This window comes from Podarcis tiliguerta (assembly GCF_965153285.1).
Source record: "Podarcis tiliguerta genome assembly, chromosome: 12".
In the NCBI taxonomy this organism is placed as follows: domain Eukaryota; kingdom Metazoa; phylum Chordata; class Lepidosauria; order Squamata; family Lacertidae; genus Podarcis; species Podarcis tiliguerta.
In genome coordinates this window covers 48,962,374-48,989,049 of record NC_139545.1, presented here as the reverse complement: position 1 = coordinate 48,989,049, position 26,676 = coordinate 48,962,374, and the positions used below count along the sequence as shown (strand labels likewise).

General features: G+C 38.5%; 1 protein-coding gene and 1 long non-coding RNA gene across 17 annotated transcripts in view; both read right to left on the bottom strand.

Moving 5' to 3' along the window:
• The window catches only part of KMT2C (lysine methyltransferase 2C), a 143,104-nt gene that overhangs the window by 92,160 nt on the left and 24,268 nt on the right, over positions 1 to 26,676 (bottom strand). For all 16 annotated transcript variants that reach the window (XM_083405853.1, XM_083405863.1, XM_083405862.1 and 13 more), the window contains exons 2-6: positions 13,945 to 14,033; positions 9,998 to 10,136; positions 7,540 to 7,749; positions 4,587 to 4,732; positions 3,613 to 3,722 (exon numbers count right to left, since the gene is read on the bottom strand). In XM_083405853.1, the coding sequence (XP_083261979.1) occupies positions 3,613 to 3,722; positions 4,587 to 4,732; positions 7,540 to 7,749; positions 9,998 to 10,136; positions 13,945 to 14,033 (694 nt within the window). The remainder of the gene's footprint in view (positions 1 to 3,612; positions 3,723 to 4,586; positions 4,733 to 7,539; positions 7,750 to 9,997; positions 10,137 to 13,944; positions 14,034 to 26,676) is intronic.
• On the bottom strand, positions 16,342 to 18,963 carry LOC310661179. The gene is made up of 3 exons (XR_014503816.1): positions 18,600 to 18,963; positions 17,164 to 18,378; positions 16,342 to 16,825 (listed from the first exon to the last, which is right to left on the bottom strand). It is a non-coding gene; the product is annotated as an uncharacterized lncRNA (long non-coding RNA).

Here is a 26,676-nt window from a genome sequence, read left to right as displayed (position 1 = left end):
AACTCTTACAAGACTGCCTCTGGTTTCCTACTTCATTGCCAAGAGTGCATTCACACAGAATATTTCCTACAGGACATTCTCTTGGCAATTTACTAAGAAATCAGAAGCAGCACTTCAGTGGAGGAAATAAAGCTATTTTTTCTTATTGGTTGACAATGCCAAACTATCTTAGAATGAAATGACCCCATACTGCTAGCACCTGTAAAACAAGCAAGCAAGTACATGGCTTGAATTCAACCTGGAATAACTAAAAATATTTTGTAGACTACAATGGCAAGCCTGTCAGGGTAATGAATCTACAATGGTACTTCATTGTTCAAGCATATCTGAATGTGCAGTAGCAACTATGAACAGTTGTTAATGTGTAAGATTTGTGTTTTTAATATTCAACTGAATTTGTAGAATGGAAAGTAGGTATGTTACAAAAAAATGGATGATGAAGATTATGACAATGACAGACATCTTTCAGCAATAGAGCTATCAGGATACCTATTGAAATGGAACCTCTATGTGCAGAATAATGCTGTGTTGAATTCCCAATGATTCATTGGGTCTGTACATGCAGCACTAAACAGATGGCTAGTGCTGTCAATGCATTCTCAATGGGACTTCTCCAGAGTAAGTAATAGGATAAGCAATCCTTATTGACTGTCTGAGACTTTCTCTAAAAACTAAACTGATTAAACTAAATGAAATGCCATTTTTCTTATTAAGTCTCATTTACTGTATGCACATGATGTTTCACCAAGCATTTTCAAAGAACAGGCCATGTGCCAAATTATTGGCATCAGTTGGTAAAAAGCATAGAAGTAAAGGACCTTACCAGTCTCAGAAGTAGTTTAACAGACTTGCTCAGAGGGAACACACACACTATTCATTAACATTTTAACACTAAACAGAAAACAGCAATATCTTTAGTTATCATAAACTGTCCTGCAGCAGAGCACCGTAGGTTGGCCAATCATTTTGATTAGCAAGAGAAGCAAAGTATGTCCCTTGGGAAAGTGGAATACTCTGAAGGAAATTACTATAGTGAACTACTCTGGCTATTCCACTAGATAAAAAAAGCATGGCATGTTAACTACTAAACAATATGTCTTTTTGAAGTAGGACTATGTTCCTCAACTCATACTTTACTAGAGAATGGAACCTGATTTTTATTAAACTTTTTTAAATATCAAACTTTATAATCTTTAAATTCCAGCTTTCAAGTTTGTTTTACATTTCACTTTAAACTTTGACTTCCCGCCTTTTCTTCCATGCTGTTCTGAATCCCATCCCATCTACATACCACATTCTAATAGACATTCCACCTAAAACATATTCTTTTATTTCAAATATTGTCATTTTTCTTCCTCTACTCATGTTTCAAATCCTGCTTGTGATTTCATCTGATTAGGATGTTTTTCACATATTCCCAAAAGGGCTTCCATTCTTCCACAAATAGTCAAGCCCCACCCCAAGCCCTACACCACTCCAGTAACATTTGTTGAGAGGAACTGCACCAGCTGTGAGCATAGAGGTTCCTTCACCAATCAGAATCAGTGGTCCCAAAAACAGAAGAGCACCCAAATCTCCTAATCCATGATTAATCCCATCGCTTTGGATTCCAACTGATGAGAATGATGGGGAAAACCTTCCAAATAGAACAGAAATGTTCTTGCCATATGATATTTAGGGTTAAGCATTCATGGCTTACCATGCAAGACAAAAATAAATATGAAAAATTAGCCAAGTTCAAACAACCTATGCACTACTTTTACTACTTATCAAAACCTTTAAGTACAGTTATCTGTACACATATAAAATCCACAATACCGTCATCAGAACAGTAAGATTCCAAACCACAGTAAAAAACCAATTGGGATGTTTTTGGAGGAAGGGGAATGTCTAGAGTCAGAAAATAGAACAACTTGTGAAAAAGTGTTTCAAATACAGTCATACCTCATGTTGCATCTGCTTCAAGTTACGTCTTTTCAAGTTGCGTCATGCGGCAACCCGGAAGTACCGGTACGGTTACTTCCGGGTTTCACCGCTCGCGCATGCGCAGAAGCACTAAATCACGCAGAAAAGCACTTCTGGGTATGAATGCTTTGAGTTGTGGACGTGCCTCTGGGACAGATTACGTCCGCAACTCGAGGTTCCACTGCATCTCAAAAAATGATTCACAAACAAGCCTTATTGTACTCTTCCTATCAGTATAATTGTGAAGACACAGTATGCACAAATAATATAAAATTTGTTCATAAAGATATTTTTCCTTATTTACCCTAGAAAATCTTCATCATATCTCACCATAGACTTCTTTGCTCCAACTTAAAAAAGGTTTTTTTTTGGGTAAAATCACTTCACACTTCACAATTCACACTTACTGAAAACCAAATACAATGTTACAATACAATTTACAATATAAATACAATGTTTCAAGACAGTGAATCTGCTGGATCAAAATCTCTGGGTACTTTAAAATGCAGAAAACACCTGGAGGACTCAACCTGAAGTTGTGCCTTTTTGAAGCTCTGATAGGAGGAAATATGGGGAATTACTACATGGTTGTCTCACCTTGGGGACACATAGGCTTCATCTGAAGGATAACACAAACCATGGGTAAAAGCCTGCATGGGTCTTGGGCCTGCATACTCATTCTGCTGGCATAACTGTAACAGGTTCAAAAGATTTTGCTTTGATTTTAGATTACCGTATTTTTCGCTCTATAAGACGCACCAGATCATAAGACGCACCTAGTTTTTGGAGGAGGAAAACAAGAAAAAAAATATTCTGAATCCCAGAAGCCAGAACAGCAAGAGGGATCGCTGCGCAGCGAAAGCAGTGATCCCTCTTGCTGTTCTGGCTTCTGGGATAGCTGCGCAGCCTGCATTCACTCCATAAGATGCACACACATTTCCCCTTACTTTTTAGGAGGGAAAAAGTAGGTCTTATAGAGCAAAAAATACGGTAAGTGTAGCTTGTCATGTGATCCAAACCTGACAAATGCTGGCTTATCTTAAGCATGCCAGCTTCAAGCCATGGGTCATGAAATGGGCTTGTTTCAACAAACAATAGTTAAGATCAACCACAGTTTAGAGTTCAAAAATAAAAATGAACGATGGTTAATAAAAACAATCATAGCAAAAGCTTCAAATTCTTCCCTGTGACCATGCCAGAAGAATAAAGGTGAGGAGAAAGCATTTGATGTCAAGGCTTGCACAGGCTCATTCTTGTGACAATAAACCATGTTTGATACTGATATACGAGCAGAGTGACATAGTTGCATTTACTGGGAACAGAAATAGTGCCATTTAGATCAGCAGTAGAAGTGAATCAAGCACCAGCTAACTCCACCTTTTTTTTGAATATTTGATCGACAGAAGAACTTGCCAGCTGGGTTTGCTAGTAGAACAAACACAATACTCCTTTTCTCTCTTCATTGGCTCTACCACCCAAATTAATATTTGAAAGTGACACACTTCAGAAATAGGAAAACATATTTTCAAATAATCAAATAATCAATACTCCATTAGGGATGCTTTTTCTGCAATTGTAACATTCTATAATAGAATGATTATTTTAAATGATTTAAGAGAGATGGAATCTTAATTACTTTGAACTCACTTTTGTGCTCCCTGAGACAACAGCTTTGTCCACACTCACTGGTAGATGCTCTTCAGTCTGGCAAATTCCAAGTGACCATTCCGCACAGCGGTGATGAGCCCAGCAGTAACCTAACATATGATGATCAGCAAATGAATGGATTAGTTTTATAGCTTTTTGCTGCAGAACAGCAAAAGGGAAAATGTATAGATAGCATCTGCTAAAACATGGGTAGGCAAACTAAGGCCCGGGGGCCGGATCCGGCCCAATCACCTTCTAAATCCGGGAATCAGCGTGTTTTTACAGGAGTAGAATGTGCCCTTTTATTTAAAATGCATCTCTGGGTTATTTGTGGGGCATGGGAATTTGTTCAATTTTGTTTTCTTTTCAAAATATAGTCCGGCCCCCCACAAGGTCTGAGGGATAGTGGACATGCCCCTGCTGAAAAAGTTTGCTGACCCCAATGCTAAACCGACATAATGTCTGGAGAAGGAAATTATCATTTTTAATTTGTTAAGAATTCCAGGTCTTTCAAATAACTTTAAGTTTGATCCACAACCACTTATAGCAAAGTAGGGAAATAAGTATTCTCTCTCTCTCTAAGGACATAATTTTATCCTTAGACTGAAAGAATGTTCTTTTTTTTTTTTTAAAGAACATTAGAACTTAAAGGTAGACATCGATTCCTGCATTGCAGGGGGTTGGACTAGATGACCCTGGGGTCCTTTCCAACTCTACAACCCTACGATTCTATGAAATATACACCCACTGAAATAATTTAGTATTTGTTCAGCTAATTCACTATTGATGTTATGATAGAATGGGAATTACATTTACCAGTAAATCTGCAGTGGTAATAATAACATTTCCCCTATATTTTCTCCTTTTAAAAGGAGCGGGAAGGAGATATTTTCAAAGAAACAACTTCATTCAATTTGAAGGATAAGTAAAATATACAATATATTGAATGGACCTATATTCTAGTAGTACACTACCTGTTGGCTCAAATAAGGCTTGGACATCAATGTCATCTGGTAAGCCAACCATTTTGAGTTCATCCCAGAATTTGACTACCTGATCATCAGGAGTAGTTTGAGTGCTTATACTTCTACAAGATGTTATGCTCTGATGAGACTTCTCTCTGTGTGGAATACAAGATTTGGTTAAATGATTGCAATTAACATAACATGGATTTACATACTAGATACAAATTACATTTAAACTATATGGAAAAATAAATAAATACATATTTGCAGGTTTTCAGGTATCTGACACAAGTGTATCAGCCTAGGAAATGAGTATACTCTAGATTAACTTGCTTCTTTATTGTGCATTGGGCTCACGTTGCTAACTCACAGATCATAGTAAATCCTGCTTCAATATTTTATTGGATCAGTTTATACTTTTATTGTATCTTGAGCAAATAGTCTCTACTATCTAATGAAATATTATGTTATTCAGAATCTAAGGCACAATTAAAAGACACTGTTACTGGGGTGGCATGAGTTGGGAGAAGAAGTTATACAAATCTACTGCCAGAGTAAACAGTGCTGGGTAGGATGAACCAATGGTCTGACTCAGCATACCAGCTTCATATATGTTAAATGTGCATTTGTGTTTCACTGATGTCAAACTGAAAATTATTAATGTGTGGACAACCAAGTAATTTATATATATAGAAGAATGAGCATTCAGACTGGCAGAGCTAAAGCTGATACCCACAGGTGAAAGTAAAAGAAAGCATAACCATGCAAATACAAATAAGTTAATACACTTGTAAGTTTTGACCATCCAAATTCTCATTAAAATGGTCCACCTTAAGTCCCTTTAAAAGGCTGCTTCATTTTGTTATTGTTTCATTTCCCACTTTACTGCTTCATTCTATTGGCAGCTGTCCAGGGTTAGCCACCAATCAGAGAACTCCAACACAACAATCGCTTTAGTACCTAAACTTGGATAGCAGCCAGCATGGCACTTGGGTATGATTACATCACCATCCTCAGGGGACAGAGCTGGCTAGTTGTTCCAAGCTAAATTAATTTTGAACTTTCCCATAGGCTACAAAAGCAACTACTAATCAGCCAGCACCACAGAATCCAAAGAGCAGCAAAGCAGCCCCTTAAGGAGCAGCTTGCTGTGGATAAAAGTGAAATAAATTGGAACTCCTAACTATATTTAAAAAATCTGCAGTACTACATACTGATGAAAAACTACCATATTTTTCGCTCTATAAGACGCACCAGACCACAAGACGCACCTAGTTTTTGGAGGAGGAAAACAAGAAAAAAAATATTCTGAATCTCAGAAGCCAGAACAGCAAGAGGGATCGCTGCGCAGTGAAAGCAGCAATCCCTCTTGCTGTTCTGGCTTCTGGGATAGCTGTGCAGCCTGCGTTCGCTCCATAAGACGCACACACATTTCCCCTTACTTTTTAGGAGGGAAAAAGTGAGTCTTATAGAGCAAAAAATACGGTATATTTCATCAGTATATAGTACTGAAGACTCATAGCTCAGTGACAGAGCATCTGCTTTGAATGCAGAAGGACCCTAGATTGACCTCCGAAATCTCCAGTAGAGCTGGACCAGCATATCTCTGGTCCAAAATGCTGAAGAATCGCTGGTCTGACCCAGCATGATGATGATGATTGGCTATAACATTTGTGAGTTGCTTTATACGAAAGGTATCAAAGCAGCATAACAAGATAAAATAACATCTTAAACCAGAATATTTAAAGCAACATAAAACACAAAATACCTAAAATGCCCAACCAGGAAAATAATAATGACAAATCCTATCCATCCTAAAAAGATGGCCACCACCACAGAAGTCAACTTAGCTACCAAAGGCCTCAGTGAATAGGGCATCAGGCAAGTCCCCCCCCCCCCCCAACTCACAAACCAAAGACAGATCCCTAGTGCTATGAACTACAGCACTAACAGTGTTGGCAGAGAGCAGGTGGAAAAGACAGGGGGGGCTACCAATTCAAGGTGCTGGTACGAGTATGCAAAGTTCTAAATGGCTTGAGGCCCAAGTATCTGCAGACCCTTACTTTAAGATCTGAAGGGGAGGCCCTGCTCATGATCCAGTTACTAGTATTTGCCCATTGGGTTGTGACATGAAGCAGAGCCACCTATATATGAAGTTTCTACTCTGGAGAAGTTTGGTTGTCCCCCAACTCAGATTGCTTCATAACATCAATCAAAGACATATCTGTTCACTTGAGTTTTGGCACGTAGTGAGGAAGTTATTTGCTTAGGTCTTATTGCCATCAACTGCATTACATCTTTATATATATATATATTAGTTAGTGTTTTAATTATGATTGTAATGTGGTTGTACTTTTTGAAACCCCGTTAGCTGCCCTGTGCATCCTCGGGAGGAGGGGCAGGACAGAAATTTAATACTGACCAAGGAACTGAACCTGGATTCCTTCATCAAAATCTAACACCATAGGCCAGGGTTGGCTAATCTGTGGACCCCAACATCCCTGACCATGATCCATGCTGGAGCCAATGGGAGTTAGAGTATAGTAACATCTGAAGTTACATGGTAGCCTGCCCTGGGTTAGCCACTGTTTCACACTGGCTTTTGTCACCTTAGTATCTAACTGACCTTGTTTAAATAGAATTGTCCATGTGTTTTGCTGCTACTGAAACACTTTCTATTGACAAAGGCCTCTTATATTTTATGTCATAAATATGTTTTTTTCATTTTCAGCACCTACTTAGGCTAGGGTTGCCAAGACACCCCAAAAGTTGTTGGCGTTTTTTAATAGAAAAATCGCAAAGTTGTTGAGCAGCCCTAAATTTAGGCAAAGTGCAAAAAAATAAAATATGGATGTATGGCAACCCTAACTGCATGTTGTCTTACTGCACATTTACTTACAAATCAGATGACTAGAACATGAACTGAAATAGTATATATTTTGGTAAGCATAAAAAAACTTACTTCTTTTGTCCTCTTGATTTGCGTAGGACTGAATTCTGCCTTGGAGTACTCTCACAAATGCCGTCATTGCTGACACCAGTTTCACTCTTATTTAAAGACTGGCTGCTCCATGGAGCGATAAACCCTGGTGTTGGACTAAACCGCTTAAGTTCTCCTTGTCCCAATGAGCTTCGTTCCCCACAATAACAAAAGGCGCAGAGCTGTTCACTGCTAGAGAGTAAGAAAGCAAAAACAGAGATGTCAAAAGCTGTTTTGAAATTAAGGACAAAAAGTCCTGGTAAACTGGAAATCTTTTACCTGGCACCTAAAAATAGATAAGGATGGTGCCAGGCTAGTCTCCCTCAGTGAAGCATTTCACAAGTGGGGAGTCACCACTGAAAAGTCCCATTCTCATGTTGCTACTCTTATTGATTTCAATAAAAGTTATTCCCTAGTAATTTTGTAAAAGAACATAGCCTTAGCCTTTAAGTATCATAAACACCTTAAGAATGTCTTCCAGTCTAGTGTGAACAGGCAAAGGAAGAATTTAATTGATTGATGTATTTAATAAGTTCTTCCATATCCCAGTTTTCACCTTCAGAAGTTATGCAATCTTTAGGCTTTCAGAACAGAGTAATATTTTATAAAGTGCCATTGAGCAATAGTTAACATGTCATCTGTTCATCATTTTGCATTTTACTGAAATAAGAATGATGGGGCTATTATTACTACATTTTAGTAGTCTTTAAAGCTTTAGACAGTGATAAATAGATATTAAAAATTAAATCCTACCTTAACTGAAAGTAACAACTCCAGTAAATGCACTACTGCTGGATAAACTTTGGTAACTTGTGAAACAAACTTTGGAAGTCTATTATTCTGATTGTCTTACATAGTTTCTTTAATGTTCTTTCAATTGGCTTTCCAATGGGTTTCAATTGGCTGCAGGAGCTTCCTGCATTCAGTTGGAAGCCACAGAAGTTCGGCTTCCAAAAAACGTTTGCAAACCGGAACACTCACTTCCGGGTTTGCAGCGTTTGGGAGCCAAAATGTACAGGTACCAAGGTGTACAAGTACCAAGGTATAACTGTATTCAGATAAGATAAAAACCAACATTAGTAGCCTCAGGAAGCGGAGCTTGAGCAAAAGGCACCACAGTACAGTAATTTATTGTTGTTGTTATTATTAAAATTTGTATATTGCCTTTCATCCATAGATCTCATGGTGGTTCACAACATAAAATTAGATTATTAAAACCACAAAATACATAATAAAAAACACCTTTGCTCCTCTTAATACGGTACTGAAAACCCACTGAATAATCAATATCTGCATACTTGCACCACTCTATCACATAACGTAACTCAAATTCTCAAATTTCCTATTCTCATGTGGCCACATAGGAAGATAAAGGGACAAAAGTCCACACTTGAAAAATGTCCAATTAATCTTTATCCAAGTGCAGTTATTGTATTTAAATGCATCAAACACCTTCAAGATATTTACATTTCCTACACTGTGGAGCACTGCCATCAGGTTAACTGCTATGGCAATTTTCCAAATGACTGATGGATAGCTGAATTTCTATTGAGAGTCAAGATGTGTATGTACTTTTTGGACAACTCACTCCATTACTGGTATAGTCGCGACCGAAGTGTAATCAGATAAATGACAAATAGAGTGTGTGAATTTTAATACTCAGCATTAATTTATATGTTTGTAATGAAGCAGGTTTAGGCTTGCAACAAGAAGGAAATGATGCTGCTAGTCAGAGTAGACAATTCTGGGCTAGATGGAAAGAAAATTGGCTCTGATATAAGGCACCTTCCAATGTTCTTAAAATAAAGGATTTGTATTTTGTTTTATTAAATCCACACACAAATTTCCAGGAGTATTTTAATCTGCTGCATCAATATCTTGGTTGATACATGACAACATTTAGCAAACATGCTTTTCCACTCCTGCTCCCCCTACATACTATGTCATCCATCTCAAATACAGCAGTTGCCAGAACAGCCTAATGCCACAAAATAGAATGATGCTGAAAGAGGGTAGTCCCAGACTCTCTCAAGGCAAATCCAAAAAAATGTAGTATAAACACCGACAACTGGGAAAGACTGGCCTGCGAGCACTTCAATTGGAGAACAGCCTTTACCAAAGGTGTCACAGACTTTGAAGATTGCTCAAACTCAGGATGAAAGGGAGAAATGTACTAAGAGGAAGGCACATTTGACAAACCGTCGCTGTGATCAACTCCCGCCCATAAATCTATGTCCCCACTGTGGAAGGATGTGTGGATCCAGAATTGGCCTCCATAGTCACTTACGGATTCACTGTTAAGACTGTGCTCATGGAAGACAATCTTACTTGGCTACGCATGATCGCCAAAGAATAAGTCTCAGCATTTTCTGTGTTGTTTGTTCAGATCCCAGCCCTTCCCCCACCACTGACTCAGCATCTGCCTGTTTCTCTTTCTAACCTGGTTTTTGCTTCAACACCAACAGAGGCAATGGAGCTTGCAGATTCCACAGACACTGAGCGCTGAAGAACTGGCGTTAGCTTCTTGTCACCATGCACTTCAGTTTGGGCATCCTCTTCTGCAGATTGTTCCTTGATTTCTGTTTGACAAAAGAGAGTAAGTTGATTAAAGACAATACTTTTAAGTGTTAGGAGAATCTGGCACAGCATTGTCCTATGCACATAATCTGTTTTTCTGTTTGTATTCAAAAACATTGCAGGTGGAAACATATGCTACCCTCCGTATTTATTGATATAGTCATACCGTTTACTTCACGTTGCAGCTTTTCAGGTTACGAACGCGGCAAACCCGGAAGTAAACACTTTCGGGTTCACTTCATGCACACGTGCAGAAGCAATCTGCATGCTTCACGCATGTGCAGAAGCGGCACTACTTCATTTCGGGGTGCAAATGGCACCCCGAAACTGATCACATTTGTAAGTAGAGGTACCACTGTACCTTAATTCTGACTATGCCTATAACAATATGTTTTATCTTTTAAATCATTTATAATGACAGTTTTAAAAACAGAAATGTCACCATTTAGTTATGACTAATACTGACAAGGGCCACAAAATTAATAAACTAGACACATAGATATTGTTTCAAAAGCATAAAAAACTACTTCAAAATAATTTTGCCTGCGACTTTAATTTAAATGTTACAAAAGAAAGCTAAGTTCAGATTTAACATTTCTATGTCCACAAGTTCTTCTAAAGTTAGTTTTGGTACTGAAACACAAATAGTGATAAAGCAACTTTTAATTTAATTATCCTTATTTCATCAGTATCCCAAATTTGCTGCTGCACTTCTACAGGTTGAAGGGCTTCATGTTAAAGTTTCACACCACAATTTTTGTGATGTTTTAAATTTTACATATCAAATTATTTGAATTGTAGTGATAAGTGCATAGGGACTATTATAGTTCCATCTTTCATTAAATCATCTTTTCCCCACGCTATTGGGTATATGCAAATGAAGTGAGGAAATAATTAACAGACTGAATAACATGCAATAGACCACAGCATTCAGGTCTTTTCCTCCATAGGATTTCTGCTATCTGCAACAACAGCAAGCCTAGGCACACTGCAGGACCAAGTCTAATTAGTGAAAAGCAAAATCAAATTGGAATACAGTACACAGATAAACTACAGATTGCTATAAAGTACTGCAGCTAATAACATGGTATAATTTAAAATTCAACATACACATGTTATAAAGCATAGGATATAATATGACATTTCAGAGGAGGGGGAAGGAAACCAACTGCCATATTACTGATAACAACTGCAGTAAAGCATAGAGGAAAACGGTTAGTTTAAACTGATCCAAAAACATGTTTCAAACTGTTGAAAGGCATAACATTACTAGGTATATGTAACCTTTGGTGTTAAACTATTTATTTGACGGCAGTTAATTAAAATAAATTTATGTCCTGTGTGATTACAATAGCACCTTTCCAGAAAAGGTTTCAGATTAGGTCTTCTACAACCAAATAAAAAACCAGAGGAGCATGTTAACAAAAATAAAGTGTCATATATTTACTAGTCCTCAAGTAAGCAAAGGAAATATGCAAATCCTATAGTAAGAAAACATCTTCCTATGATGCAATCTAAATAATTCTGGTCCAGTGGCAAGGCTTTGTTGATTGACCTGAATGTTATGTGTCTTAGGAGGATGAAAGCAGTCTGAGACTCATGAGCAATCGATTCAAAGTCATCCCAGAAATGAGGCTGAAGAGCTCCACTTAAGACATAAATACAATACTAGAAATTACAGTCAGGCAGCATACAATATGGTTGAAGGACAACCACAGGAAACTCAATGAAATTTCATTGAGATATTCCATGGAAAAAAATAACAACCCCTTGAATGGCTCAATGATCACACAAGATGTCCATCTGTTACAGCGACTGACTTGATGTTCAAGTCTTTAGTTTTGTTTTTATAAGATTGATTTTTTATCTGATTAGCGTGAAGGCTACGATATACAAAGCAATGGAAGTTAGCCAATGGTGGGTGACAGCTGATGGAAGGCAAATCACCACCATTCTGAAGATTTTACTATAGTTGTATTGAACACATCCAGTCAACAATATTTCCTACCTCATAAACCTATTGAGAGGAAGCAAATGTTTGCTCTCTTTTTCTCCACTCTGCATCTACCTAAACCCTAACTTTCTGCAACCAGCTAAAACTGCTCCAGAGGACCTACCCTCCTCTAGAGCAGATATAGAAGGGTCTTCATGGCAATGTAGGAAGCAGGGATCACTAAAAATTACCTCCCTCCCCATTCTACCAGTGAATTCCCTCTGTCAGCTGACGTCACCACTGGAATACTACTCAATATCAGAAAAAAAACAGGTTTATTTTATAGTTGGGTATGAGACTAATAAGAATACAACTAGTTAAGACAATACTCTATTGGCCATTGTCATATACTTATCAGATATATGGTTTTACCTCTTTCAACTAATTTTATATTATCTGTATTCAGACACTGAAACAGGGTATTTATATGCTGTGGGGGGGATGATTAAATGATTTTGGTTGACAAAATAGACCATTCATTGTAGTGAAGAATACAGATGGATGCTGTAAATGGAATTACTTTAATCTTGATGGATTTATCATAAGGTGCTTTCCTATAACATTCAAAGGCAACACTAATCTGATGCATAAGATGTTCTCAGTTTACAGATCTTGTTAGTTATAACAGAGTCTCAAAAAGTATAGAGGAGACCAACAGGAAGGATTAATGACCATAAAGAAGAGTTAAGTGGTTTATGAGGATTTGAAGAGAAAGGCAAGGATTAAAGGATTAAATTATAAAATTCAATTTCTATTGAATTTGCAACAGCCAATTCTTCAAATAGAATTTTGTTGAAAATATCCACAGATAAACTTTAAAAGTAAAAACTTTACTTTTTCTTGCCTCTGTTTCGTAAACAGCTTCAAATAGCTAGCATAAGCATTTTAATGTAGTCTCAAGAGAACCAAACCTTTAAATAACTTCAAAAGCTTTTAATTGGAAGGATCTTTATGAGCAATCAGTTTTAACTACTGTGTTACACCAGACTGATATTTCCTAGGGGAAAAAATCTAACTATATTTTGAAAACTTTCAGCCTACTTCTGAAGATTGTTACTGAGCTACTCTTATACATGCTGCCTAATGAGGAACAGGATCTTTCTGCAGCAGTGCCTGGAACTGGAAGTCATTGCCTTGGGAGGTTCCACAAGCCTCCTCACTTAGAAAAGCAAGTCAATCAGACATCTATAAAGAAACATGGAAACAACATTCTAAGACTTATTAGGTAGACATGGAGGAGCTGCTGTTGCTAAGGTCATCATCATTTAGAAGCAAAGAGACAGTGGCCTTGGCTTTTGCCTATATTGAAGTATCTTCCTATATTCTGTTCTGCACAAGCACACTGTCCAATGTAGGATTGCACTGAAGGACCATTTTTATTTTTATTTTAAATCAGTACCCAAGATGCTGGAGGTGGAGGAGACTGAAAATTGAATTACATCTGTAGTCAGGTACAAATGTAGTCTTAATAACCTGTCCTTTCTTTGATTTTCTAATTTTCCACTTTGGTTTTAAGCCATTTAAAAATATTCCATGTCTGTTTTCTTCACTCTTTTGTGCTCTTTTTCCATAGAGATAAGTGTATTGAATATGCTTTTACTATTACTTTCAGCAACTGCTAGCCCACTGAATTTAACCCTTCAATAAACTCATGCTTCTCAAACTACACTTTTCTTTAAACAAACATTTTTTTAAAAAAATATACATTTTCTACTTGCATTTTCTATATCTGTTTTTCCTTACATATGGATATATGCGAGGAAAACAGCCCATATTCCCAAAATTTATGAAAGCATTGGTACTACATGTGCCTTTACCAGTTTCCACAGTGTTTTCTGTTTCTGCTGCCTCCAAACCATCCATGCTGTCTTCATCCTCCACTGCAGGTTTTCCTCTACTTCGAGGCCTGTGAAATATAAGCGGTTGTTTATAATATAGAATAAAAAATAATTAAAATAGCAGATATTTATAAATGTTAAAAGCCAAATATCTATTTTTAATAGTTCTGATACATAGAATATGCTACTAGGAGAAAGGCTGTACCACTCAATCCATCTGCTCATACCTGATCATTGCATTTTCTATTACAATTGAAAGTTTCAGGTCAAAAATACATAGGCTGGGTCCAAAGAGCTACTTTAGGAATGCTGAAAGTGTTTGGTTCATAGAGTCAATATCCTTTCTCTCTCTCTTTGTTTAAACTGTAGTCACATCCCTTTTATCAAAGACTGTTTTTGAAAGTCTCCTTTGTTTCAAAAGTACCGGTAGTTTGCCATCTGAGAGAGAAGGAAGCAGTTGCTCATGAAACATTACGTCCAAAGCACACTTGCAAGCAACTAACTAGCAGTGCAGTTCTTCAGATAATATTATTTGGAAGATTACAAGAGAACTGCAAAATTTAAATCAATAAATAGATTACACAACTTTTGAATTGACTAAAAATGGGCTGAGATTAGTTGAGCAGCAGTTTTTTGAAAAATATTTTAAATGCAATTAATAATATAGTATCATTTTAAAAAATGATTCCATTCCCCCCTTCTCTCTCATATACAGGAGGATTGCCTGATGCAAAATTATGCCTGTTATAATACAACATACACATCAGATCATCTTTCCTCAGGCATATTAAAACTCAAAATTCATAGTCAATAAAAAAATACTCAGCAAGTGGGCAAAGGTGATAGTAATCTTAAAAGAACTCTTACTCAACTAACTGGCCACAAAATAATATTTCGGTGTAACATTCAATAATCCTATTTCTTCATAAAACAATACCACACTCTTAAATTTATACCAGTATATATTTGGAAATAATTTTAACCACACCACAAATAATGGGTTCTGACGAAGCATGCCATCGTCTTTGAAAATGTAACCCAATATATCATCACAACAGAAGAATCTGATGAGATACTGGTTTTGCAGCACACAATAGGAAATTGGATTAACATTACATGAGAATTTAAAAACTGTGCAGGTAAATCTCCACACAAATTACCCAGATTTTTCAGATATAATCTAGGATGGCAGAATTTCAAAAATTATGATAATCTGTCTGTCAAAAGAATCACACTAAACAAAAAACAGCAGAAGGGTGGTGCTAGCCACAGTGAAAAAGAAGTTTTAAAAGGAGTAGTAAAGTAGCTGTCGGAATAAAGAAAGGAGGGTGATGTGAGAGACAAGAAAAGGAGTTGGAAACATGTCAGTTTTATTTTATTGGGTCATATACTAACAGGAGCTGAAGTTTAAAATGCTGCCAGGTCAGGTTCACAACTTTTCAGATTTACAACACACTACACAGCTATGTAAAAGTAATAAAAAGAATAAAACTGAACTCAATGAAATTTTTGTGATTGCCATAATTATGCTCAAGAGAATGTACACAATCAACCCATGGAAGTAGCACACTTGAGAAATTGAATCTAATTATACCATATTAGATATACACTGTGAGTTTCTTTTCTTTGCACATGTATGCTTCTGTCCCCGCATTTGCATACATGATTGCTTTCTCTTCTTTTAGTATCAATATTATATTGTGTTTCTACTCAAATAAACTTTTGGGTTATATTTTATTTCTGAGGGTATAATTCTACATGGACAAAGACAAAAGAAAATTAATGTAAGCAGGTGAAAAATTATTTCATGCTCATCCCACTTGAACAAGGAGTACACCCTAGAAATAGCAACATTTATGAAAGCCTGTTTTGCTCTTATTGTACGGGAAGGGTAGTCAAGTGTGGTCTAATAGCTAAAATCTTCAAAAAGTAATGTAGAGGAGAGGTTATATATTGCTTCTAATCACAGCATCTGCATCTATGCATACTGGTTTTACTAGAGTATGGAGGCATAACATTTAAATGGTACTTTTAAAGCACATCTAATACCAAATTACTTCAAAATTTTCACCTCCTATAGAAAACCTTTAGGCAATTAGATTAAAATATTTTCCTTCTGTTTATTTCACAGGTTATGTAAACTTTTGTATTTACATCCTACAGTGCATATATTAGTATGCAAAGAACGGCACACACACATATACACACGCAGATCTTTTAAATGTGCCACACTGATGATTTCTCAACTGTGTCCCCCTCCCCCAAACACATTTCAAGCAATGCATTTAACATTAGCAAAATCACAGGTTTGAACTAATTGAATATAATTACTTCTTTTCAATAGAGAACATACCCACATCTGGTGTTTTCATGCAATTTTCTTCTTTTGCATTTACTGTACTACAAAGGACCTTCCAACTACTGCACAGGTTTAAAATAGCTCCATTGGGGGGAAATTACAAAATAGAAGTTGGAAGAATATATTTATACTTTAATTTAATTGGGTTTTAGTACAAAAAGCAATCTGAATAAATAGTATACAGTTCTACAATATAAAGCAATACAGGTTTTTTGTTTTTTTTAGAAAGGGGGAGGCATTAAAAAGTTGCTCTGAAAGCTGGAATCAGAATTATGTTCAACATGTAGAAATATTGTTTATTTATTATAAGCGCACTTTGGCTGTTCTTCTGCTGTGCTCTCAGAGAAGTTTATAAATAAAAGCATAAAATATACCAAAATCAGGAAAACAAATAACAGGAGGCAGTTAAAACTAGTATAAAAAGGAGATGCAGAAGATTTCATGCTAAAAATCCAAATCTCTTAAACTTTGACGGCCTGGGCAGATAAAAACTGTTTTTACCTGTCACCAGTGGCATAGCGTGGGGGGTGCAGGGGGGACCGGCTGCACCGGGCGCAACATCTGGGGGGGGCGCGCTCGCACTCACAGCTCTCTGCCCCTACCTGGCTCACTCACTCTCTCTCACTGCAGTGCTGGCTGTGCAAATCCGATCCGAGCCGCCAGGTCGCCGCCCACTGTGGAGGGGAGGGTGCCAGGCGTGCGGTGCGGAGAGAGAGCGAGGGACTATCTGGGGGAGGGACAGTGCAGCCGGGGGGGGCACAAATTACTTGCCTTGCCCCGGGTTAGGGGGCGCAAATTACTTGCCTTGCCCCAGGTGCTGACAACCCACGCTACGCCACTGCCTGTCACTTAAGTGAGAGATAGGGTACTGTCAGGTAAGCCTCTCTGGACAGTTCTTAAGATGCTGCTACTACACTCAGTTCACCCTGTTTGTTTCTTGCTGAAGCAACATCAGAGCTCTACATTCTTATAGCCCTATTACCAGTCTAAGCCCCGCCCTATCTCACCCCAGGACAGACACAGAAGCCTGGAGGGCTGCATTTGGCCTCCATGAATGAAGTTCCTCACTCTTCAAATTAAGCCAAGGATATGCTGGGGCAAACTGCTGTCATTTGTCATGGCGGCCATAAAATCCTCACAAAGCAGCCTTGGCAACATCCTGGGGGTCCTCAACACTAGCCCAGAGATAAGCTCTGTCAGCTCCAGGCAGGAAGACTGCTGAAGAGTGTGGTGAGTGGTAAATCAACAAGAGTCCCTAATCTGTCTTACTGTCCAACACCAAGTAGAAACATTCAAAATTGGCTCCCAGGCAGGAAGTCTGGAAAGGAGACTTTAGATTATTGCAGTGTTGTGCTGTGTTAAGAATTCAGGCAGATGCAACCAAGGCAAATAGACACCTTCCAGCCATCCACCCAACTTTCAGCAATTCAGGCCAGGCGGCTCCTTCTGATTTGTGTAATATTATGAACCAACCTTTCATTCAGCAACAGTACCACATGGGCTGGTGGCTTGTTAACATGGCAACTATGGTCACAAAGGATGGGGGAGAAACCAGAAAGAGGAACAACCACTAAATTTTTGACCAACACTCATTTAAATGACACATCCATACCCACCACCACATCTTCCCCAGCCTATAATGACCTCAATAGGGGCTATATAAAAAGTGAGCACCTTACAGGATTGTTCATTAAAATGTTAAGGAACATACCACAAAAATCTCGTAGTTAAACTGGGCTTATAATATCGCTATTCATCAAATATAAACAATAGGCCAAATTCATCAAGAAAACTGAATTTAACAACTTGCATACATTATTAGAAACTAAGCACATGCTGCAATTCATTCTGTTCCTGCTAATCATGGAAATAGGCAATTGAGTTGTGTCTTATCCCCAGGCCTAGATAGCCTACACAAACCCTTCTCCATCATCTGTTATTTCACTAGGCATTGCACATGGTTTTAAGCTTATTGCCATTGCCATAAGGCATTCAGACTCAGAATGCTGAATTCTGCACCTAACACCAACTTCTGAGTTTGTGCTCCACCTAAACTCCAAATATTATGGGGAGGGGGATTGCTAATATGAATAAATTTACTTTTTGAATATACTTAACATTTTATGTTGCTCAGAGAATTAATGCCAATTCTTGTATTGCTATACATTTATATGTGATCATGACCAATTTAAGGTTGGCATATGTTGACATCTAAAGCCCTATATGACTCGGGACCTAGGTACCTGAGAAGACACCTCTGCTGATACCAACCTACTTGGACCTTGAGATTGTTGGATGACATGAAAATACACTGATCCAAGGCTGATCAAGTTACCTTGGCACCTGAGGCACACACACAAATACTACAAGTACCTCCACCCCTCCCTGACAGCCTAAATTTACATTACATATCTGTCAATATGCTACCCTTTCATAAATTCCAAAATCAGCTGCCTGAGGCATCTACTTCACACTGTCTAATGACAGGACTATCCCTGCTACTAAAATAACTAGAGTGCACCTGAAAGAAAGAAAACACACAGAACATTAGCTCATTTGAAAATGCAAACATAGTTCAGAAGGTGTTAGGTCAATAACATTTAGTCAAGCCATACATCCCTCCAGGAGGTGATATACAAAATCCTGAAAAACATTCCCAAGGGGGCCAGGGCACTGTCATATTAACAAAGAAAAGGGAGAAACAGGTTCTTTTTTTAAAAAAAAAAGCTAACCGGACTCAAGCAAAAATTGGCACTTTTGAGAACTTATTTCTCCCTTCTGTGTATGAGCTTCCAGAATCCATCACCTCATATTCCATCTGAAAACTATGTAGCAATGCATATAGCAAATTTATCTGTAGCTATATAAAAATGTTGCCTCCTCTGGTGTGTTGTTTTTACATGCATTTTTTAAACCTGTGACTTGTGGGGCATTTGATTATAATGTTGCATACTTAGTAGGGGTAGAGGATTAAAGGGTGAGAACTACTTCTCTAGTTACATGAATATGCCTGCTTAATATAATAGTTATCAGCTTAAATTATTGTCCGGAAAGTCTATGGTTCAAGGCAACCCTTTCATAGTAACCACACAAGGAGGCCAGGACTATGCAGCCTTATAGGATGAATGCAAGGATTACAAAGATTGTATATTATTGACCATGTGGAAAAAATGGAATAAAAATAAAAAGCTTACACAGAGTAGTGCAGTTGATAAGAGTGATGGACTGGAGAGACCGAGGTTCAGATTTCCCTACTCAGCCATGAAACCTGTTGGATGGCTCTGGGCATGTCAGCTTAATCTGTCCCTCAGGGCTGTTGGGATGACTAGATAACAAACTCCTGAACCCAACACTGAGCTCTTTAGAACTGGATTTTAAAAGTGGTAAATAAATTTGAGATTCGTCTTGAATGAAGGGGAAAGGCAATTAATATGACACCATTTATATTCTCTTGCTAAGCTTCCCCAGTATGTCTACTGGGCTTGCTCCTAAAGCACATGACAAATAAGACAATCTTCATTAATTTCCTTAAACTGCCTCTGAACTATTATATTTATTAAACCACACAGAAGCTGCTTGTAGCTCATAACATTAAACTATAGTCTCTTGAAGCTTCCTTCTAAGACCAACAGCTCTTTGGAGTTTTCAAGCTTGCATTATTTTCTTTCATTAACAAATTTGGCATAGCAAGAAAAAGAATTAGTTTGGTAAATGGTCCTGCTAAAATTGTAAAGTAAGGCAGCCCTTTCCACTGAAGTACATAAGCAACTCCTTGTGTGCAAAGGAGTTTGGTGCTTTTGAGATCCTGTGGCACTCAACCACAGTATATGTCTACAAATCTGCAAATATTGTTATGAGATTGGAAGGGAGGATAGGCTGTATGTCTGAGCCCCCTTCTAATTCCTGGAACCAGCATGGATTCAATTCCTGGAATTGCCAGGCTGGCTTCCTGATGAGGTAATGACCCTCTAAGTACACAGTGGTACCTCGGGTTAAGTACTTAATTTGTTCTAGAGGTCTGTTCTTAACCTGAAACTGTTCTTAACCTGAAGCACCACTTTAGCTAATGGGGCCTCCTGCTGCTGCACGATTTCTGTTCTCATCCTGAAGCAAAGTTCTTAACCCGAGGTAATATTTCTGGGTTAGCGGAGTCTGTAACCTGAAGCGTATGTCATCTGAAGCGTATGTAACCCGAGGTACCACTGTACTTTGTCTTTCTAAGCAGTTAGAAAAACAAAGGGAACAAGGAAAGTGGCTCTGTGCCAGATACAAGGTGCAGGCTAAAGCCTGCAAGACAAAACCATGCCTGATCTGTGCTTCAATTCAAGGCTGTTGCTATGGGAGAAGGAAGGCCCTCTTGGGGTGCTAACGCTGAGAACCCCTAAATTGTAGGCTCAGACTGTATGTGTGTGTAAATAAATAATACTGTATATCATAAAGACACCACGGCCTCGACTGTCCTTCATGCCGAAAGGAAAACAAACCTTGAGTTTATTCCTTAGCCTTTTCTTCTCCTGAACATACCCCACAAGGCTGCAGAGGTTTAGATCAGAGTTTTCCTGCCCCTCATTTCCCACAACAGCACATGCAGAAACCACCTTCTTGATCCTTGGACTCGCTATTGGTCTTGTTTGCTCAGTCCCCCAGAGCCTGTCTTTACATGCAGGGGACAGACAAGTACCTAACTCACCTGACTCACCGAGGGTTTGAGATCCACTGGCTACTCTCAATTGGTTTAGCCAGCCCGCCAGCCCGGTTTCCCAAGGTGTAGCTGCTGTAGCTTCTAGGGGCCACATGTTAGAGGTGAGAGCAGGGTAGGGACTAAAGGCAGACAAACTACTCCAGAAGGAGCCCAATGTGTCCCCCACCAAAGACACTGCCCCTCCCCTAATGCCCCATACATTCACAATGCAGGAATGGTCAGCAGACACAGATGCAAAACATGCAAGTTACTTGAGTTTTAATATTTGCCCAGAGCTAGGGAAACAACCCATAAATTTAAACCATCCACATATCACACTGCTCCAAAAATGACTTCAGAACCAAATGAAATCCTATTCCATTTATTAAAGCAAAGGTTGTCTGCTCCAGACCGTCATCAGCTTTAGTACAGCCAGCTGCTCAAAAAGTGTTCCCTCGCATATGAGGTATATGAATTTTCTTCAGCAATAACTGGGGAAAAGAAAAGGGAAAAAAATCTGTAGTGCCTGCAGGCATCTCTATCTACTATTCTTTGTATGGAAAAGACAAAATTATTACAACAGTGCAATTATCTAGGAAACTAAAACTTTTTAATTCTCTGAAAGGTATTGAGGAAAATCTTGAGACAGTGTTTAAGAGGTTGTTGTATTGTCCCTCATTTGCAACAGTAGAAAGCAGGTGCAAATGTTTAGCTCAGCTATGGTACTCTATGGAGCTAACACAAAACACCCTTCCTCAGGCAATGGTAGAATCATACAGCTGGAAGGGACTGAGGATCATCTAGTCCAACCCCCTACAATGCAGGAATATGTAGCTGTCCCATAAGGAGATCAAACCTGCAACCTTGGCATTATCAGAACCACCATCTAACCAACTGAGCTATCCAGATCATGTGGTTTTTCATGCACACCATATCATCACTGCCTGAAGTACACTATTAGTACTAGCAATTAAAAGAATTACCAGTTTTATTATACATATTCACAGATCTAAGCAATTTAGAGGCTGGTCATATGGCAGGTGCGAAAAAGGTGGTAGCAGTTACAACTTTAAAGCAAGGATTTTCAAATTTGCCAGAAGTTATTTGCCTGAATGACTGAATGACTTAAAACTAAATGTAACTAAGGCAAAAGCCAGAACAGTTCATTTAGTAGCACCGTACTCCAAACCTAGAGCCAGACAGCTTACATGAAACAGTTTAGTTTCAACATTCTTTTCTGAAATAATCTCTGGTTCTGAATATAAGCCTTCATTTTTATCTTCAAGGAATTATTCACTACTGTAGATTGTATTTCATAAAAATATTCACACTAGACATTCCAAGAGAGAATATTTCATAGTTCCCCAGCCCCAAGTTCCTCCAAGTTTCCAAATCTTCCATTTAAAAGAACTAGGGGAAAGTCTAGGAGGGAGAGAGGGTCCACCCCCCCCCCTGGGCTTTTACACCTCTAGGACAGAAGAAGGTTGTGTAGCTTTATGTCTTTGAAACACTTTTACAATGTAATCTAATACCTGTTTACTTAGAAGCTGCACCATCTTCAATTAGGCTTACTCCAAGGAAAGCATGCAAAGCACGGCAACTTTAATATGCAACGTGCTTTGTAATCCTTCATGCATTCAGTCTCACACCAAATGAAACATAACAATGTTATCTCCTTTAGTAATAATAATAATAATGGTAATAATAATACAAACCAACTGAGAGGTAGAGGCTTGGTCAAGGTGAAATGGTACCGTAATTGAATGGTTGACCAGGAGCATAAAGTTTAGTTTGCCAAGCTCTAGTATGCTTATGATTTCAGCAAATGTACTTTGTTACTAGCAACAACCAATAAACTGGATTATTTTACACTTAGTTAACCCTAATTCACAGCCATATGAAAAGAAAAAAGGAGAAGAAAGTATACTGTTGGTGTGCACCCAAACCAAAGTGTGGGGCGCTTCTGTAGGCTTGAAATTAGGTTTTGGACTTCAAAGATTACAAATAAAGGCATATAACTGAAAAAAAATCTGTCAAAATTATGAAGGCTACATGGGTATCGTTTTTTGCAACTTTTTTACACCAAATTTTACTCCAAGGCAGTAATTGGCAGGGACAAAATTATATAGCAATTAGGGCATGACAGCAAAAGCAAACAAGTACTGAAAATGGGCTCGACACTTCTAGTAACAAGCAGGTAATTATCACAGCAGCTTGAAAGGGGCATAATCAACCAAACTGACATCATCCCACCCACATAATAAACGTGAAATCCCTTTATGTCCAAAGTAGCTTTTACACACAGCTGGCAAATGGCTAGTCAATGTCTGACTCCTTTGTAGCTAACATTTCTTTTAGGCCACTTCAGCGAACTACTTTTTTGAAGTGGAGATTTCACCTAATGTTAAATAACTTTCCACAGAAGCATACATTGCCACTGTACTTTCATTTTAAAATTCAATAAATTTGATTAAATAATTTGTACCTCTTTTAATGCTGATACAGTTTCACATTTTAAGATTTCTGATGGCATTTTAATGAATGTTCAATTGATTTAAAAGTTCTGTTTACATAGATACAACATGGACACACAATTTATTTCTCTTTTCACAATCTTGTAATATGCAATAGTAAATCTACATATAGGGACGCGGGTGGCGCTGTGGGTAAAAGCCTCAGTGCCTAGGACTTGCCGATCGCATGGTCAGCGGTTCGAATCCCCACGGCGGGGTGAGCTCCCGTCGTTCGGTCCCAGCTCCTGCCCACCTAGCAGTTCGAAAGCACAATTAAGTGCAAGTAGATAAATAGGTACCGCTTTCTAGCGGGAAGGTAAACGGCATTCCGTGTGCTGCTCTGGTGCCCGTTCGCCGGAGCAGCTTCGTCACGCTGGCCACGTGACCCGGAAGTGTCTGCGGACAGCGCTGGCTCCCGGCCTCTAGAGTGAGATGAGCACACAACCCTAGAGTCTGTCAAGACTGGCCCGTACGGGCAGGGGTATCTTTACCTTTACCTTTTAGATCTACATATATTAAAGACTGGGTTTTTAATTTATGCATTTTAATAAATAAGTCTAAAAAATTCCCTGCAAGATTTTCAAAAACGTGTTAACGTTTGAAGCTGTTTTATAACCACTGAAAAATGTTCAAAACTCCAGTGAAATACAGTTTCATATTATTGCTGTTTACACCTTTTTTTAAAGCCATCAAAAGAATCATTCACTAAGTTCATTTTACTATTTCCCTATGTAACTCTAAGGGGAAATCATTCCAGAGTCAGGCACCCATCAAAGTGAAGGCCCTTCTACATTTCCCCTCACCCTGAATCCTAGCAGAGAATGTGAGCAGAGCCCACCTGCCAAACTTAGCAGAAGTCGTATTCGTTGATCCTACCTCACTGCTCCAGTTAATAAACTGGCAGCCACATTATGCATGCCCGGAATTATTTCCCCAGTTTCTGCCTCTTTATTTCCAAAGTGATCACAGCATGTAATGATAGCTTAAGGGGACAAGGAAAGAACTGCAGTAAATAAAAAAATAAAATATTTTATGTATAAGAGCAATCTACAAGGCTTAAATGCCACCAGTGCAGCAGGCCAGAAAGCAGTATTGCATAATCTAGTTCTACAATTGCCAGGTGATAAAAAGGGGAGCTGTAAATTACGGTATCTCCTGACCTCTCACCTGGTTCCTTAGTTTGAGCAACTTGTTTAGAATAAAACCAAGCTGCTTTCCACCAGTCAATACCATTCGGTGCTTGTTTTGCCTCTAGCTCTACCAGTCTGACAGAGATCCTTCCCACTCACAATCTCCCTTTTTGGGCCACCTGTTCTAAAAGGGAGAGACTGGGGACACTGGCCAGAAGAGGGGCATGCTGACTACCCATTCATCTTCAAAAAGGAAAATCTTTGTGTACATGCAATCCAGTCTTCATCTCCCTTCCTCCTATCATCATCCAAGATACATGGAGAAGAAGGATTAATATCTAAGGGTTGAGGTGCTGCATTGCCCATGAAGTCCAGATTTACTACAGTTAAATTGTAGTAGATATACCAAGAAGTCCTACCATGTGAGTCCCATTGAGGTGTCCTAGAGGAGGTCATGAGATCCAGAGGAGTGGGAAGAGATCAGAGGGTTGGAGCTAGGGGACCAGTGGGATGAGGAGAGTGGAATTGCAGCCTCAAGGAACATCTGATCCTGGGGAGGGGTTCAGTGGCTTGGGGAATGGAGATCAGGATCCTGGGAAAGGGCTGAGTGGATTGTAGGAGGAACATCCCTTAATGCCACAACAGATGATGAAGAGTGAGCTCCCTGAATATGTTTTGAGTTCAGTGCACTCCAATCAGATAACAAAGACACATAAAGAAGCCCCTGGTGGGCACATGATTCTGCAAACTCAAAGCACTTACCAAATCAGGATTTTTTAAAATGGTGGGTTTTTTTGGTAAGCAAAATATTTGACTATATTTGCCCAAATACTGACAAATCCTATTTCACATTATTGAGCAATCACAATTTTAGACAAAATAGGCAATGGGACTCTCTCACTGACATTATCCTAAATATACATATTGCCCTCTACGAACCTTGAAAAAAATGCCCATACATCTCCACTGGCCAAAAAGAACTAGTTCCTTTCTGTGCAGCCAGAAAACCAGTAAGATAGAGGGGTTGGGGAATGGATCAAATTATTAGAGCAGATAAACTCAACGAAGTGCCCTCCATATATTGCTAGATTTCAGTTCCCATCAGTCCTAGTAATCCAGGTAAATGGTCATGGATGGTGGCTGTTGCAGTCTACAACACCTAGCTGGCAGCACACTGGCTACTTCTGACACATAATATATTTCTATTCTATTATATGCACCACCGTAACATTGGAGGTCATAAGCAACAGCGTTACCATTGATACCTAGACATATTAGTAGCTTTTTGCACCTTACCACAACCTTCCCAAACCTTGTGACCTTCAAATGTTTTCGATTACAACTCCCATCAGCTGCAGCCAGGGCCTGGAATACACCAGGTTAGGGAAGACTATCCCAGCACAACAGTGTTCTGTCCCTAGCAAACTAAAAACTAAAAAAGGGTTGAAACTATAAATCTTTTGTGAAAAAGTTTAAATTCTCATAAGACATTTCAAAAGCAGTTTAAAACTTTTAGATGTTTTTAGAACATTACAATAAATAATAATAATAATAATAATAATAATAATAATAATAATAATTTATTTATATCCCACCCTCCCCAGCCGAAGCTGGGCTCAGAGTAAGTGTCTAGAACAAAGAACAGGCTATAAGTAAAGGGGTCTCAAAACTTAAAATTTCCATATATTTTACTGACAACATTCTGTTTTGGTTTATGAAGTTTTAATGAAAGAACTCAGCCAACCTATTTAGAAAATTCTAAAATTACCAGTACTGTATACTTCTGTTTCTTGTACACTAGGTTTTAAAAATTAGACAATATAAAACTCTAACTTCTCAGAAAAACTACAGCTCACAGGCAATTCACACAGCCCCAACTTATTTTTATTGTGTTTATCTATGTGAATTAGAGCTTGAAAAAGGCTGAGTGAGGAGTATTCACTATTTCATCTCTACCGATCAGGTGCAGTACAGATGGCCACAGGAAAATACCCTGCTGCTTTGACATTATTCTTTCAATGGGAAATG